This window comes from Talpa europaea, assembly GCF_964194135.1.
Source record: "Talpa europaea genome assembly, chromosome: 13".
Taxonomy (NCBI): Eukaryota; Metazoa; Chordata; class Mammalia; order Eulipotyphla; family Talpidae; genus Talpa; species Talpa europaea.
The window spans coordinates 32868409-32883668 of NC_140080.1; the positions used below are offsets into that span (position 1 = coordinate 32868409).

The 15260-nt window shown below is 40.3% G+C and overlaps 1 protein-coding gene and 1 pseudogene across 2 annotated transcripts; one reads left to right on the plus strand and one right to left on the minus strand.

Moving 5' to 3' along the window:
* Positions 1-7473: 7473 nt before the first annotated feature.
* On the plus strand, positions 7474-12492 carry PAIP2 (poly(A) binding protein interacting protein 2; the record flags this gene model as incomplete). The annotated part of the gene is made up of 3 exons (XM_084252511.1): positions 7474-7611; positions 9439-9618; positions 12436-12492. The coding sequence occupies 3 exons, from the start codon at positions 7474-7476 to the stop codon at positions 12490-12492; spliced, it is 375 nt and encodes a 124-aa protein (XP_084108637.1).
* A 2130-nt stretch (positions 12493-14622) lies between these two features.
* On the minus strand, positions 14623-15220 carry LOC311182712 (large ribosomal subunit protein uL6-like; annotated as a pseudogene). Its single transcript has one exon. The product of its transcript is annotated as a large ribosomal subunit protein uL6-like (transcript).
* Positions 15221-15260: the final 40 nt, after the last annotated feature.

Below are 15260 nucleotides of genomic sequence, written 5' to 3' on the forward strand. Positions count from 1 at the left end.
AAGGTGAGAGGATTCACCAGAGACAGAGTGAGGAGCAGAACAGGCAGACTGATGAAATACACTGCTGAGGGAATCAGCAGGTGCGACAAGAGAGGTCTGCAGCACCATGTGGGACCCCTTGCCGGCCACCTGGCGGGGATCAAACCGGCCCTGCTGAGGCTGTGGAGTTGTGTTCAACCGCCTGCGCCACCGGGGGAGGCCCTAGAGTTCATGCTTTTAACCATTACTTTATACTGCCAAACATTAAAACAAAAATTGATGCTTCTCACAAGCCTCTGACTAGAAATCAGACTGATGCAAAAATTTCCTTATTCTCTAACTGCAAAAGAAACAACTGTTGTGTGTGTATATGGAAGTCCAGTGGAATAAGAAATGGTGTCAGTGAAGTAAGTTTAATGGGAAAAAAAAAAAAAACAACAACCAAGAACTCTTGAATTTTAATGAGAATTTCTTTTAAGATTTATTTATTTATGCATACAAGAGCTGGGGTACAGGCCATAAGTAGGAGGTGAGAGGATTCACCAGAGACAGTGGGGACAGAACAGGCAGGCTGACTGAAATACACTGCTGAGGTAAGCAGCAGGTGAGACAGGAGAGGTCTCCTGAGCCATGTGGGTAGCTAGCTCCCTGGTGGGCCAGGGATGGAACTTGTGCTGCAGAACCTGTGGATAGCTTCACAGTGTGGTGCTTAACCCTTTGCGCCACCAGGGAGGCCCTTAATGAGCATTCTTAAGAGATGGAACTGGAGGAAAGTTCTAAAACTTAAAATATATTCTCATATTTTAAATTTCATAGAGAATATAAAAGAATGGATACTGCTGGAAACTAATTTGTGCAAGAGACATTTAAGGAGGAAAAACCATTGAAGACATGAATTTATGTAGACTGCAGGTGCCAGGCAGCATTAATAAGAAAAATTCGCTGTCATCTATCAAAATCTGGTGAAATTTCTGAATTTAAGTGTTAAAAACATGTCAGACTTAGAGCTAAAAAGAATAATCACAAAAGTGGGGCCTTACTGGTGGCACAAGGGGTTAAGCACAGCACTGTGAAGCTCTCTGTAGCCTCTGCAGCACAAGTTGATCCCTGGACCACCAGGGAGCAACCCACATGGTAGAGCAGACCTCTCCTGTCTCACCCACCCACTGCTCTCCTCAGCAGTGTATTTCAGTCAGTCTGCCTGTTCTGCACCCCACTCTGTCTCTGGTGAATCCTCTCACCCCCTGAACCTCTGGTCTATAACCCAGTTCTTGTATGCATAAATAAATAAATCTTTTTTAAAAACTCACAAAAGAAAATTATTTTTTGGTTGAGATAACATACATTTGTAGAGATATAAACCTACAGCCATAAAACATGTACAGTGGTGCCTCCCTGATGGTGCAAGGGGTAAGTCTTAGCACTATGATGCCACTGCAGCATGAGTTTGAACCCCAGCCAGAGAGCTAACCAACATGGCGCATGAGAATGCTCCTGTCTCACCCACTGCTCTGCTCAGCAGTAAATCCACCTGTTCTGCTCCCCACTCTGTCTCTGATGAATCCTCTCTCCCCCACTCCCACCTCTAGCCTACACCCCAGCTCTTGTAGGCATAAATAAATCTTTAAAAAATTGTACAGTGGTATAAGCCAATATTACCTTATTACACATAATTTTTTCAAAAGAAGAAAATTAGTTTTTTACAGCAGTGAAAGTTGAGATGGTTGTAAGTTATTGACAAAAGGACAGGAGTCTGAGTTTTCAGATAACTGACTTAGAAACCTATATCCTCGTGACCTTTTGAGGAAATATTAAAATTAAAACATAAAGAGATCAAGTTAGAGGAAGATGAAAAGAAGAAAATGAACTATATCGGTGATAAGTTTTTGGTTTTTTTTTTTGTTTGTTTGTTTTTTAAGATTTATTTAGGACCTCCCTGGTAGCGCAAGGAATTAAGCACAGCTCTCTGAAGCTGGGTTGCTCCCTAGACAGCCGGGCATTGAACTTTTGCTGCAGTGGTCTCTTTTCTGTTTTCTGGATAATTTCTTTTAACTTCTAAATCTGTTGCCAGACCTATTTTTATATTGTGGGTTTGTTCTTTGTGTTGTTTTGTTTTTAAAGATTTATTTATTTATTTATACGAGAACCGGGATACAGGCCAGATGCATGGGAGGGTGAGACAATCCACCAGAGACAGAATTGGGGAGCAGAACAGGGAGAATGATGAAATACACTGCTGAGGGCAGCAGTGGGTGAGACAGGATTGGTCTGCCACGCCATGTGGGACCCTCTCTGGCTGGCTGGGATCAAACTGGCGCTGCAGAGGCTGCAGACAGCTTTGAAGCGGTGCTCAACCGATTGTGCCACCAGGGGAGGCTCTATCTTGTGATTTCTTTTTTTTTTTTTAATTTTTTTTTTTTAATAGAGGCATGTTTTATTTTATTTATTTATTTGTTTGTTTTGTTTATACATGCACTGGGTACAGTCAGAAGCGCGGGAGAGTGAGAGAATTCACCAGAGCCAGAGCAGGGAGCAGAGCAGGCAGAAGGACCGAAGTACACTGCTGAGGGGAGCAGCGGGTGGCAGGAGAGGTCTGCACGCCATGTGGGACCCTCCTCTGGTGGCTGGGGAGCAGCTGGGGATCGAACCGGCGCCGCAGAGGCCGCGGGCAGCTTCGCAACCCAGCGCTCAACCGCTGCGCCACCGGGGAGGCCCTGATTTCTTTTTTTTTAAAAAAAATATATATATTTATTTATTTATTTATTTATTTATACAAGCACTGGGTACAGTCAAAAGTGTGGGAGGGTGAGAGAATTCACCAGAGCCAGAGCGGGGAGCAGAACAGACAGACTGACGATACACTGCTGAGGGGAGCAGGGGGCGGCAGGAGAGATCTGCGTGCCTTGTGGGACCCTTGCCCAGTGGAAAGGGACCGAACCGGCACTGCAGAGGCTGCGGGCAGCTTCGCAACCCAGAGCCCAACTGCTGCGCCGCCGGGCCCTATATTGTGATTTCTATAGAGAATTTTTATTTGACGCTCTTCTAAATCTGCTATGCAGTTTTTATACTTTGCTGTTCTCTGAAGATATTTTCAAGCCTGATATGTTAGACTCATTTGTTTTGTTACTTTTTCCACATAATCCCAGCATTGATGTCCAATATGGGTCTAATTAGACCGATATGGGTCTAATCAGACCCAAATTAAGTAAATTGCGCTGCTTCTTGCTCCTTTCGCCTTGTTTTTTCCTTCTAGATTTGATTGTCTTTTATTCTGTACTATTTGTTACCCTTGAAAAATAATTTGTGGAGGTACCTAAATCTAGAATTAAGATACCTTCCTCCCAGCAGTTTTACATTAGTTTTACCCTGGCACTAGTGCTGAAGACACTAACAGTGTAGGACCACTTAGTACTAAGTTCATGACAGAATTTTTTTTTTTAAAGATTTATTTATTTATGCATACAAGAGCTGGGGTATAGGCCAGAGGTATGGGGGTGAGAGGATTCACCAGAGACAGCAGGGAACAGAACAGGAGGCAGATTGAATGAAATATACTGCTGAGGGGAGCAGCGGGTGAGTCAGGAGAGGTCTGCTGCACCATGTGGGTGGCTCCCTGGCCAGGGATCGAACTCATGCTACAGTGGCTGCAGACAGCTTCATAGGTTGCATCTTAACCTCTTGCGCCACCAGGGAGGCCCTGGAGACAGAATATTATGAACCATGTAGGTGATGAGAATTTACTCTTCCTTTCTATAGCAGGCCCAGCTGTAGTCACATTGTATCTCCTCTTACCTTTTTCCTCTTGATTTTTTTAAAACATTTTATTTATTTTTGCATAGAAGAACTGGGGTGTAGACCAGAGATGTGGAGGCCAGGTAAGAGTATTCACCAGAGACAGAGTGGGGAACAGAACAGGCAGGCAGACTGAAACACACTGCTGAGGAGAATAGCGGGCAGGACAGGAGAGGTCTGCTGTGCCATGTGGGCTACTCCCTGGTAGGCTGGGGATAGAACTCCATGCTGCAGAGGCTGCATATAGCTTCACAGTGCTGTGCTTAACCCCTTGCGCCACCAGGGAGGCCCTCAAAGCCTCAGTTCTTTTAAGGGTTTCTTTTAAAATACATCATCCAGGGGGGGCTCCCTGGTGGTGCAGAGGTTAAAGTCTCAGTGCAATCAACCTTTTGCCAGACACTGGGGCTTGAGTTTGATCCTCTTTTAAGTTCGCTCCCCAGTCAGTGAGCTAACACACATAGCATTAAAACATTTTGAGGAAATAGATACACCGTCTTCGTGGCCAGAAAACTTTTAATACCAATCCTGATCAAAATGTAGAATTTCACAAGATTTTAGTCACAGTATTATGGACAAAATTATTCTGAAGTTCATATGAAAAAGAAATTTGTGCAGTATTTTCCCCCAGAAAAATAGATGGGGATGAAAGTTGTGTTACTATATTAAAAATGAAAAGTTACTGTAATCAAAACAGTGTGATACTGTGTGGAAATATTTGAGAATGAAAGGTCATGGTATTTGCACTTTAACAGATTAAACAAAAAATACGTAGAGAGAGAAAAAACAACTATGGCCAAATCTTAACAGTTGATAAATCTAGATGAATGGTGCAGTTGTTCATTGTACTATTACAACTGTTCGGTAGATTAAAATTCTTCAAAATAAAACTTGGGGATAAAACCATGTACAACACCCAATTATAGAGCAAAGAATCTAGAGACAGTAAGAGTAGGAATTTTAACTATTTAAAGAAAGAGTAAAACTTTCATTAAATGATAAATGATGTGGGGGCCTCCCCGGTGGCGCAGCGGGTTGAGCACAGCACTGTGAAGCTGTCCACAGCCTCTGCAGCACAGGTTCGATTGCCGGCTGGCCAGGGAGATTCCCATATGGTGCGCCAGACCTCTCCTGTAGCGCCGCTGCTCCCCTCAGCAGTGCTTTCAATCTGTCTGCCTGTTCTGCTCCCTGCTCTGTCTCTGGTGAATCCTCTCACCCTCCTGCACCTCTGGCCTGTATCCCAGCTATTGTATTAAAAAAATAATAAATATTTTTTAAAAAACTATAAATGATGTATTCATATGGGAAAATAAAGATCCTTTACACTATAATTGTACTCAAATGCTCACATGAATTAAAAATTTAAATGTTAAAAGAAAATACTGAGAGAAAATACAGGAAATAAAACCTCAAGATAGGAAAAGATCTATCAGAAGTTGTGAAGAAAAATAATGAGATTTCATTTTTAGTTAGCTGTTTGCAAAAATACTCTTGAATTTGCAGAGAAGTGTGAGGACTTAATACATTACCACAGCATGTTTGACAAATCTGTCTTAGAGTTACCAAATGCATATGGCCTTTGACTGGGTTGTTCCTACTTATGAGAATATTTTCTACAGAAAGCACAGCTAGAAAAGGATATGTATACAAGGATGATCAAAACGGGATTGCTTGTAATGGGAACATAAATGTGCATCAGAGGGAGAGTGGTTAATAATTGGTGCTGCAGTCAGTTAAAAATAAGGTATATCTCTTACCCCCGCCCACACATACCCACCCCTCTGGCCTGTATCCCAGTTCTTGTATGCATAAATCTTTAAAAAAAAAAAAAATGAATAGGACCTCCCTCGAGGTGTAAGGGGTTAAGATGCAACCTATGAAGCTATTCGCAGCCACTGCAGCGCGTGTTTGATCCCCAGTCAGGGAGCTACCCACATGGCGCAGCAGACCTCTCCTATCTTGCCCGCTGCTCCCCTCAGCAGTGTATTTTGTCAGTCTGCCTGTTCTGTTCCCCACTCTGTCTCTGGTAAATCCTCTCCTCCCCCTACCTCTGGCCTGAACCCCAGTTCTTATATGCATAAATAAATCTTTAAAAAAAATGAAGTATACCTATACATCTTAACTAATATGTGATCCATTTAGCATGATTTTATTAAAATATATAAATCCTTTGTTTCTATAAGCAAAGAAATATGAACTGTTATATACTAACTTATAAATATTGACTAAAGATGAGGAAAAAACATACTTTAAACCTGGTTTATATGTTAGCTTCTATAGTCTTTTTTTTAAGTAGATATACTTTGTATGTATGTTTCTTTCACTGTAGTGTTTCCTTTCCCATCAAAATGTCCCAACTGTATAGAGAACCCTACTTTTCAGAAATTTTTTAAATGATTAAGGAAAACACTGTACAGTGGCATATTGAGTGTTTTGTTTTACTATCTTGTAACTTTTCACTTCAGGAAATGTTATTACATCTATTATACCAACTGCTAGATATATTGGGGTACTTGTTGGAATTAGTGTTACTGTGTTATTAAAAAATAAAGTCTCAGCGCTGTCTAGCTATCCCTAACCAATCACTGCACATGAATTTGATCCCGGCCAGGGAGCTGACCCACATGGCACTGCAAACCTCTCCTGTCTGGCCCACTGCTCCTCTCAGCAGTGTATTTCAATAGATCTGCCTGTTCTGCTCCCCACTCTGTCTCTGGTGAATCCTCTCACCCACCCCCTGTATCTCTGGACTGCACCTCAGCTCTTGTATGCATAAATAATTCTTTTTTAAAATGTATTCATTTATGCATACAAGAGGTGTTGTGTAGGCCAGGATTATGGACAGGGTCAGGGAGCTGGCAGGATGAGAGGATTCACCAGAGACATTGGGGAGCAGAACAGGCAGATCTGCTGAGGGGAGCAGCTATTATAAATTGCAACGTCTTTGAACATAACAATGATCGGTTCATACTCAAGAGTAAAAAAGTTCTACCCTGTTGCAAAGCAGGATTGATCCCTGCTTTTTATAATGTTGAGGCAAATCTAAAATTATGTTAATTTTAAAATAAGCACATAAATGTTTGGTTAATTAAATCTTCCACTTCATACTTGTTTTGTAAAGAAAGGGTTAGTAAATATTTTAAGAAATGGATGGTTTGAGGTTCTTTTTAAGCAACTGAATGCCTTCATTGACTTATCAGAAAATATTAGATGAGTCTAGGCTATTCTCAGCTATTAAGTACAGTGAAGTCATTTGAGAAGAAAAGTGGGCCTCCCTGGTGGCGTAGGGGTTAAGATGCAACCTGTGAAGCAATCTGCAGCCACTACAGCACGGGTTCGATTCCTGGCTGGCCAGGGAGAAACCCACATGGCGGGACGGACCTCTCCTGTCTCACCCACTGCTCCTCTCAGCAGTGTACTTCAGTCCGTCTGTCTGCCTGTTCTGTTCCCTGCTCTGTCTCTGGTGAATCCTCTCATTCCCCCCCCCACCCCGCATCTCTGGCCTGTACCCCAATTCTTGTATAAAAATGGATAAATCTTTAAAAAAAAAAAAAAAAGAAAACTGAAGCTCTATCCAATTGCTCTCTTTATTATGTGATTTTAACACCTACCTGTGAGGTAATATATGGTCACTAAAAGTTAACAGTATGACTAAGTTAACTATTTTTTTTTTTTTAAGGTTAAAAACGACAACTAACGCCAACCATGAAAGATCCAAGTCGCAGCAGTACTAGCCCAAGTATCATCAATGAAGATGTGATTATGAATGGTCATTCTCATGAAGATGACAATCCATTTGCAGAGTACATGTGGATGGAAAATGAAGAGGAATTCAACAGACAAGTTAGTTTTCCTTTTATAAACATGCTTTTTCATACTTGATGAATAATTGTACTTGTCCTTGAAATATGTTATCTGATCTCATATGAAATACATGGATTTATTTGCCACTACTCCTTTTTTGTTTGGATGTTGATTATTAGTGGGTTTAGTTGCTCATTGAAATAACTTTGGAAGTTTTTTCCCCACCCCAGATTCTGATTCAGGAGAACTGGGGTGTAGCCTGGGAAACTTGTTTCTTTTTTTTCTTTTCTTTTTTTTTTTTAGATTTATTTATGCATACAAGAACTGGGGTACAGGCCAGAAATGTGGGTGTGTGAGAGGATTCACCAGAGACAGTGGGGAGCAGAACAGGTGGATCTACTGAAATACACTGCTGAGGGGAGCAGTGGGCGAGTCAGGAGAGGTCTGCTGTGCCATGTGGGTAGCTCCCTGGCCGGGGATCAAACTGGTGCTGCAGTGGCTGTGGACAGCTTCATAGGCTGTGTCTTTTTTTTTTTTTAAGATTTATCCATTTATCTATACAAGCACTGGGTACAGTCAGAAGTGTGAGAGGGTGAGAGAATTCACCAGAGCCAGAGCAGGGAGGAGAACAGGCAGACAGATGGAGGACACTGCTGAGAGGAGCAGTGGGAGCGGCAGGAGAGGTGTGTCGTACCATGTGGGACTCTCCCCAGTGGCCAGGGATCAAACCGGCGCTGCAGAGGCTGCAGGCAGCCTTGCAGCCCAGCGCTCAATTGCTGCGCCACCAAGGGAGGGTCTTTTTTTCTTTTAAGATTTATTTATTCTTTTTTTCATTCATTCTTTTTTTTTTCTTTTAAGATTCATTTATTATGCATACAAGAGCTGGGGTACAGGCCAGAGGTATGGGGGTATGAGGATTCACCAGGACAGAGTGGGGAACAGAACAGGCAGATTAACCAAAGTACACTGCTGAGGAGAGCAGCGGGAGAGTCGGGAGAGGTCTGCTTCACCATGTGGGTTTCTCCCTGGCTGGCTGGGGATCGAACTCATGCTGCAGGGGCCATGGATTGCTTCATAGTGCGGTGCTTAACCCCTTGCACCACCAGGGAAGCCCAAAACTTGTTTCTTTAAAGCTCCCATATGGTTCCATTGAGAATTTAGCCTTATACCAATCAGATTGCTCTATTGTAGTGAAAGTCAAGAGAATGCAGTAGTTGGGAACAGACAGGTTAGAAGAACCAGGGTGCAAATGTCGCTGTTTTTGTCTGTGCCTGGATTTTCTGTCTGATCAATCTGACACTCTTTCTTTTGCAGGCTCCCATATACTGATAAATGTTGTCTTTTCTTTCCATATTTCTGGCATCCGTTCCTGTCTTCCATCTAGTTAGTCCCCAAACTTAAATCATTAGCCATCTTGATTTTTCCATGTCCAGTGATGGCTTATTGAAATAAGACATAGTCTTATTTCAGTGAGAATGAGCTGGGTTGTTTTTGTGAGTTTTTTTTTTTTTTTTTTTTTAATAAACCATACCTTTAAACCCTAACCTTTAAAAATACTCTCAGTCAATTTTAAGTAAGGCTAGGATTTGTATGTTTTTTCTTTAAGTAACACAGTTAATTCTGATACATATTCCTCAATGAGAGCATTCCACCCCAATGGAAAAAAGAATATTCTGTTAGGGAAAGACATGGCAAAACCCTACACAGATCATGCCAGGTCTTAAGGTAAACATTTTTTTCCTTTAGCACAGAAGCAGAGCAGGAATTAAGACATTGTTTTTAAATGGCTTAGTTCAGGATATTTTAAGCCATTCCTAGTGATATCTCACCAAGTATGCTATAAATTAACCTTTGTTATAAATCTAGATAGAAGAGGAGTTATGGGAAGAAGAATTTATTGAACGCTGTTTCCAAGAAATGCTGGAAGAAGAAGAAGAACATGAGTGGTTTATTCCAGCTCGAGATCTCCCACAAACTATGGACCAAATCCAAGACCAATTTAATGACCTTGTTATCAGTGACGGCTCTTCTCTGGAAGATCTTGTGGTAAAAAGTTATTTTTCATCTTTTTAAATCCTAATTCATCTTTCGTAAGTGGAAAATCCACCATCCATTTATTTAAGAAGAGTTCTACATCTCTTCCCTTTGTGCTGTTTCTTACTATCAAAAGCAGAGACCTCCCAGTCTCACTTAGGACATGGAGTGACATTTGGCAACACTCTGGAGCTAGTCTGAGACCAGTGATAGACCTCTTGACACTACTTTTACTTTTGGTAACTCTGTTGCCCTAAAATACTTCAATGTCTTAAAGCAGTAATCCAAAAATACACAGTATGTCCATGTGACTTGCTTATATGACAGTAACTTGAAGATTGCTCTTTAATTTTGTCTTAAATGTTTGGTAAAATTTCGCAAATTTTACCTGAAAGTTAAAATTTTGGAGTTCTGCTGTGGTTTTTTTTCCATTGGCCCATTATCTTTTTTGCGTTACCTTTAACTCTCTTTAGAATTGTGATTTAATAAAGGTTGGAACTGGGGTATAGGCCAGAGGTGCAGGGCGTGAGAGGATTCACCAGAGACAGAGCGGGGAACAGAACAGGCAGACTGACTGAAATACACTGCTGAGGGGAGCAGTGGGCGAGAATGGAGAGCGAGATCTGCTGCGCCATGTTGGTAGCTCCCTGCAGGCAGAGGCTACAGATAGTTTCACAGTGCTATGGTTAACCCCTTGTGCCTCCAGGGAGGGCCCCTAATAAGGGTTTTTACAAGAATTTTTTTTAAAGATTTATTATTTTTTTAAAGATTTATTTACACCTCTGGCTAAGGTGTAAGCCAGAGGTGCAGGGCGGTGGGGGGGATGTGAGAGGAGACAGTGGGGAGCAGAACGGGCAGAGCTACTGAAATACACTGCTGAGGGAAGAAGCGGGTGAGACTGGAGTGGTCTGCTGCGCCATCTGGGTTGCTCCCTGGCTGGCAGTGGCTGGCAATAACTTGATAGAGCTGTCTTTAATTAACCCCTGCACCACCAGGGAGGCCCAAACAAGAATTTTTTTCTTGGCAGAAAAGGAACACCAATCCATTTGCATTTTTAGTTATTCTTAATGTATAATTGCTGAGAGTGTTTCATAATAAAGTTTTTTAAGAAATTGTGATAAGCAAACTTAAGTACTAGAACAGAACCTGATGAATCCTTTAGTAAAATTAAGATAAAATAATTTAAAGTTTGAATGTTAACCTTTCTGTCCATATTTATAATCTGTGTTATAGTTATATATATCTTCTACAAGATAGTTAATCTGGAATTTACCCATTATTTGCCCACCACACTGAAGAATATTTTGTGCTCATCTTCTGTTCATTGTGCAGTGGCTTCCTGATCTGACTTTACATCATAGTTATCCATGAAGCATTAAAAACAAAAATAAGTTCTTTAGTCCCAGACCTGCAGAGTCAATGTTAATTTTTAAAAGCACTCCCAGTTATACAGGCAGCCTGCCTGCCCTATCAGACATTTGGAAACCATTTTTCTCTGAAGGTTACGTTGTAGTATATTGCCTTTGTTACTCTAAAGGACAGTAACCCAATTGATAGATGTGTGATCTAAAGAGTCGTTGGGATATATGTTTGCTCTATGTTAGTCATTGCACAAGTAATCCGGTTTGCCCTGCTGAAGAAAGCTTTTGCTGGACATAATTTATAACTTTAATCTGATCCCAGTGTAATTCCATTGTATAGAACTGGTTTGTTCAATTAGATCTGTTTGAGTTACTTGAATTCCTTCTCATTCTTTGGTGGCACCAAACGATTACGTATTCAAGAAGACTGTTCTTGTATTTCACCGTCATCTTTAAAGTTTAGATATATTTTCCTTTTGAGGAGGGAGAATGTGTTCTGTACAAGGGAATGGCTCTGTATAAATTAGGAAACTAAGATTAAATTTATTGCTCCAAAATGTTGTTTTAATGTGGTTTGGTCTTGAAGTGACTGAAAGGGAGAAGAGGCGGAGTCAGATTAATCTAAAAGCCTCCCAGCATTCCTACATTTTAGGTCTTAGACTCCATCATGATTTCTTTTCATCTTTATCAACTTATATTCCGAGATGTAGTAGAGGAAAAATTCCAGCTACCCTAAATGCAGACACAACTTAGGAAGTAAAGATTTAGATATGTAGAATAATGTTTGCACAAAACTCTAACACACTTAAGAGACATTGGCCCATTATTCCCCATCTTTTTGATGCAAAAATGGAGTCCCAGATTGACATATCCAGGCTTACATAGGAAGCTTCATTGGGGCCAGAGCTGGGATTCCGTCTTAGTTCTTCTGACTTCCCATGTAGTTTTCTTTTCCTGTTATATGCCATCCTTCCTGTGGGAATTAGAATACAGCATTTGTAAAAAGACAACTCATTTTCAGCAGGGATCATAAAGTGAAAATCCATGAGCAATTCCCCACTTTAATCATCATTTCAGAATTTACATTTTTTTGTAATATGAAGCTGTTTAAAGAAAGTCAGATGCCATAGTTAAATTAACAGAATTCTTTGTGACATTCTTTTTAGTTTAGGTGAAGTTCCTGGGTTTCTGGTTACACATAAGCAAATTTAATTTCAGTTCCTACTTTCTCTTTAGAAAATTGATATAAATTGATATAATATATATAGCTTACATCTGGTTCCTCCTTTCCCTGCCATAGATTGGGGGCCGAGGGGGTAGGGGGTGGTGTTTCAACTTGCAATCTGAGTTCCTGCTTTTGTCTTATATTTCTTGGAAGGTATTTTTGCATGTGGATCTGGGTTGAATGCTTCTGAGTATCTGAAGCCATCTGTTAATGAACTTGCTTTTTTATGTACTTATTTTCCAGGTCAAGAGCAATCTGAATCCAAATGCAAAGGAGTTTGTTCCTGGGGTGAAGTACTAAAATGTTTGAGTAGACGGGGCCCTCTTTTGGTGGATGTAGCACAATTTCCACACTGTGAAGGCAGTATTAGAAGACTTAATTGTAAAAGCTCTCTCTTGTCACTGTGTTACACTTATGCATTGCCAAAGTTTTGTTAGTCTTGCATGCTTAATAAAAGTGCTGAGACTGTTATTAAGTAAAAAACTGTCAAACATTTACTGAACATAGAATTGGCCCCATGGCTTGATGTGAAGACAGCGAGGAAAGAAGCACCAGTCAAGTTGTGACAAAGCACGAAATTAAATGACCTCTAAATCTTAGTGAATTGTCTTTTTTATTTTGTTGAGGCTTAACTACTAGACCCTTATGGATAACTAATACTTGTTAATGTCTAAACATTTTTTTAATAAGTAAATTTAAATTAAGTTCTGATTGTTAAGCAGAGTTCTCAGTTCAGACTTAAATTTGCATTTGCCCCATCAAAAATAATCTTTTTCTGAAGATGGTTTGTTCAGTTGAAATAATTCAGTATATTCAAGTATGTCTTTGGTTACTGAGGTTATAAGATATTGGTCACATGAAAATTAGTCTTGATTTGTATGATATGTTATCATGTAAGAAATACTGGATTCTGTTCCTAATGTTATGTATGAGGAAGTATGTGATGTGAGAACTGCATCTTCGAAGGAGTCATTGCATTGTAGCTATGCCAGTGTTAAGTCCAACATTTGACCAACCCACAATTCAATTGAACAAAGAAATTGTAATCTATAATTTGAGTGGTGCTTTTCCTTGCTTTGTTAACCATCACTACAATAGTCTGCAGCACAACTTTTCTTTTAACAAAGCTAGAACAGTTTTGGCTTCTTAAACTTCATATCTGGGTAGGTTAAGCTGCCATACGTGTTCAGTGTGAATAGTGTTTAAGTTGAAAATATTGTAAAAAAATTATATTTTTTCAAAAATATTTAAAAAAATAAATAATAGTAGAACTGAGCTGATGGTTGTGTTTTTTGGTGCTGGAATGCAGATTCTCCGTTGGTGATACTCACTTTAATGTGGACTGAGTACCTCAAGATGGGACAGCAGGCTTTATTACATTCTGTACTATCAAATAATGTTATGTCAGTATCTGTCCAAAATACAGTGATAAACCCCATAGCTAGACATGTCAAGAAAATTTGACCAGTATAGTGGTAACCTTACTCTGATCACCACTGACTTGTATTTTTCACAAGCCCTTTGCAATCTTAATTGGGCTGGTTTGCTATTTACCTGAACCTTTAGCCATTTTTCCCCCAACGATCTTATTTGTAATAAGTTTCTGGCTAGTATTTATTTTGAATGGCCTGTCAACCTAGCAATTAGCAGTTTTATGATTCCAGGCGCCACTAGAACTGGCATATAATACTCCCACATATCCGTACTCAGTTGTTGACAATGTCCTTTGTGCTTTTCTTGAGCTTGGCTCAAGGAGATTAAGAAGGTAATGGTGTTAGTTCTGGCTCCCATTAGCCTTAGAAGGATCCTTTGGTGTGAGCAGTATGCTCCTATGTTTTTTAATAGCCACCTTAATAATCCAATAAATAGGTAGTTTCTTTAAGGAGCTATGAAGCAAAGATGATCCTGCTTGGTGCAGTCCTTCCTGTACCCTAATGGCTCAGTACCATAAGTGATACAGCAGGCTGCCAAATAATTGAGACTTAAAGATCTTTTCTCAGAGAGAAAAGATGGGGACACAGGTAAGTTAATTTCAACAAACTGCCAAGTTATTATAATTGGAGGTAATAAACTTGACTTAGAGAGGTGAAGTAGCCTAAGGACTAAGGGCTACAGCTTTTCTGGATATGAAGCCAGTGATCATAGGCAAGTTACTTAACCTTTCTGTGTCTTAGTTTCCACCTCTTTAAAATGGTAATGATAACAGAATCTAGCTCAGAATTGTCCTTAGTTGACATACCTGAAGCACTTCTGACAGTCCTTGGCACATAGAAAGTTTTAAGTGACCGCTATTATTTTTTTTAAGATTGATTTTTTTTTTTTTTGCCCAAATCAATGACGACTTTTATTATTGCATCTTAAAGATGTATCACAAATAGATCTAAGAAATCATCCATTATCTTGCTGCTCTGTAGCTGGACAACTTAAATCTTATTCATCAGCTTGCTGAACAGCTCCTTTTTCAGAAACATAGATACCATCCAAAAATTTCCTGATATCCTTGTTTTTAATGTCGTGGCTTGCTGAATCAAAGCAGCTGAATTTGATACAAGTTCAATGTCGTTTCCTTCAAGAGTCAACTCATCTTTCTGGACTTGAGATACTGAACAAGCAACACCTTGTCTCATCTGAACCCTGCAAATGTATTTTTCGCCCAAGAAATTTTGGATTTTAACAAGAGACCCATTCTCCTGAATAACAACGTTGATAGGGAAGTGAGCATACACAGACCTCAACTTATAACGGAAGCCCAGTGTAACACCCTTGATCATGTTCTGTACATGACTACAGATAGTGCGAACAGTAGCCAGTTCCTTTCTATTTTCCCACCATTTGTCAACCCGGAGCCTCTTCTTTTTCTTCCCAAGCAAACTGAGTTGACATTGATGTGATTGAAGTCCCTCCGCAGGGTGCCTCTGGGGCCCTTCACAATAACAGTGCGACCCTTCAGGGATGTGTCAACATTTTCTGGAATGTCGACAGTCTGATTGCTGAGAATGGTCTTCATTCTCGCAGTAGATGCGGCAAAGAGAGCGCGTCTTTCATCATTACGTTCTTGTAGGCTGTCA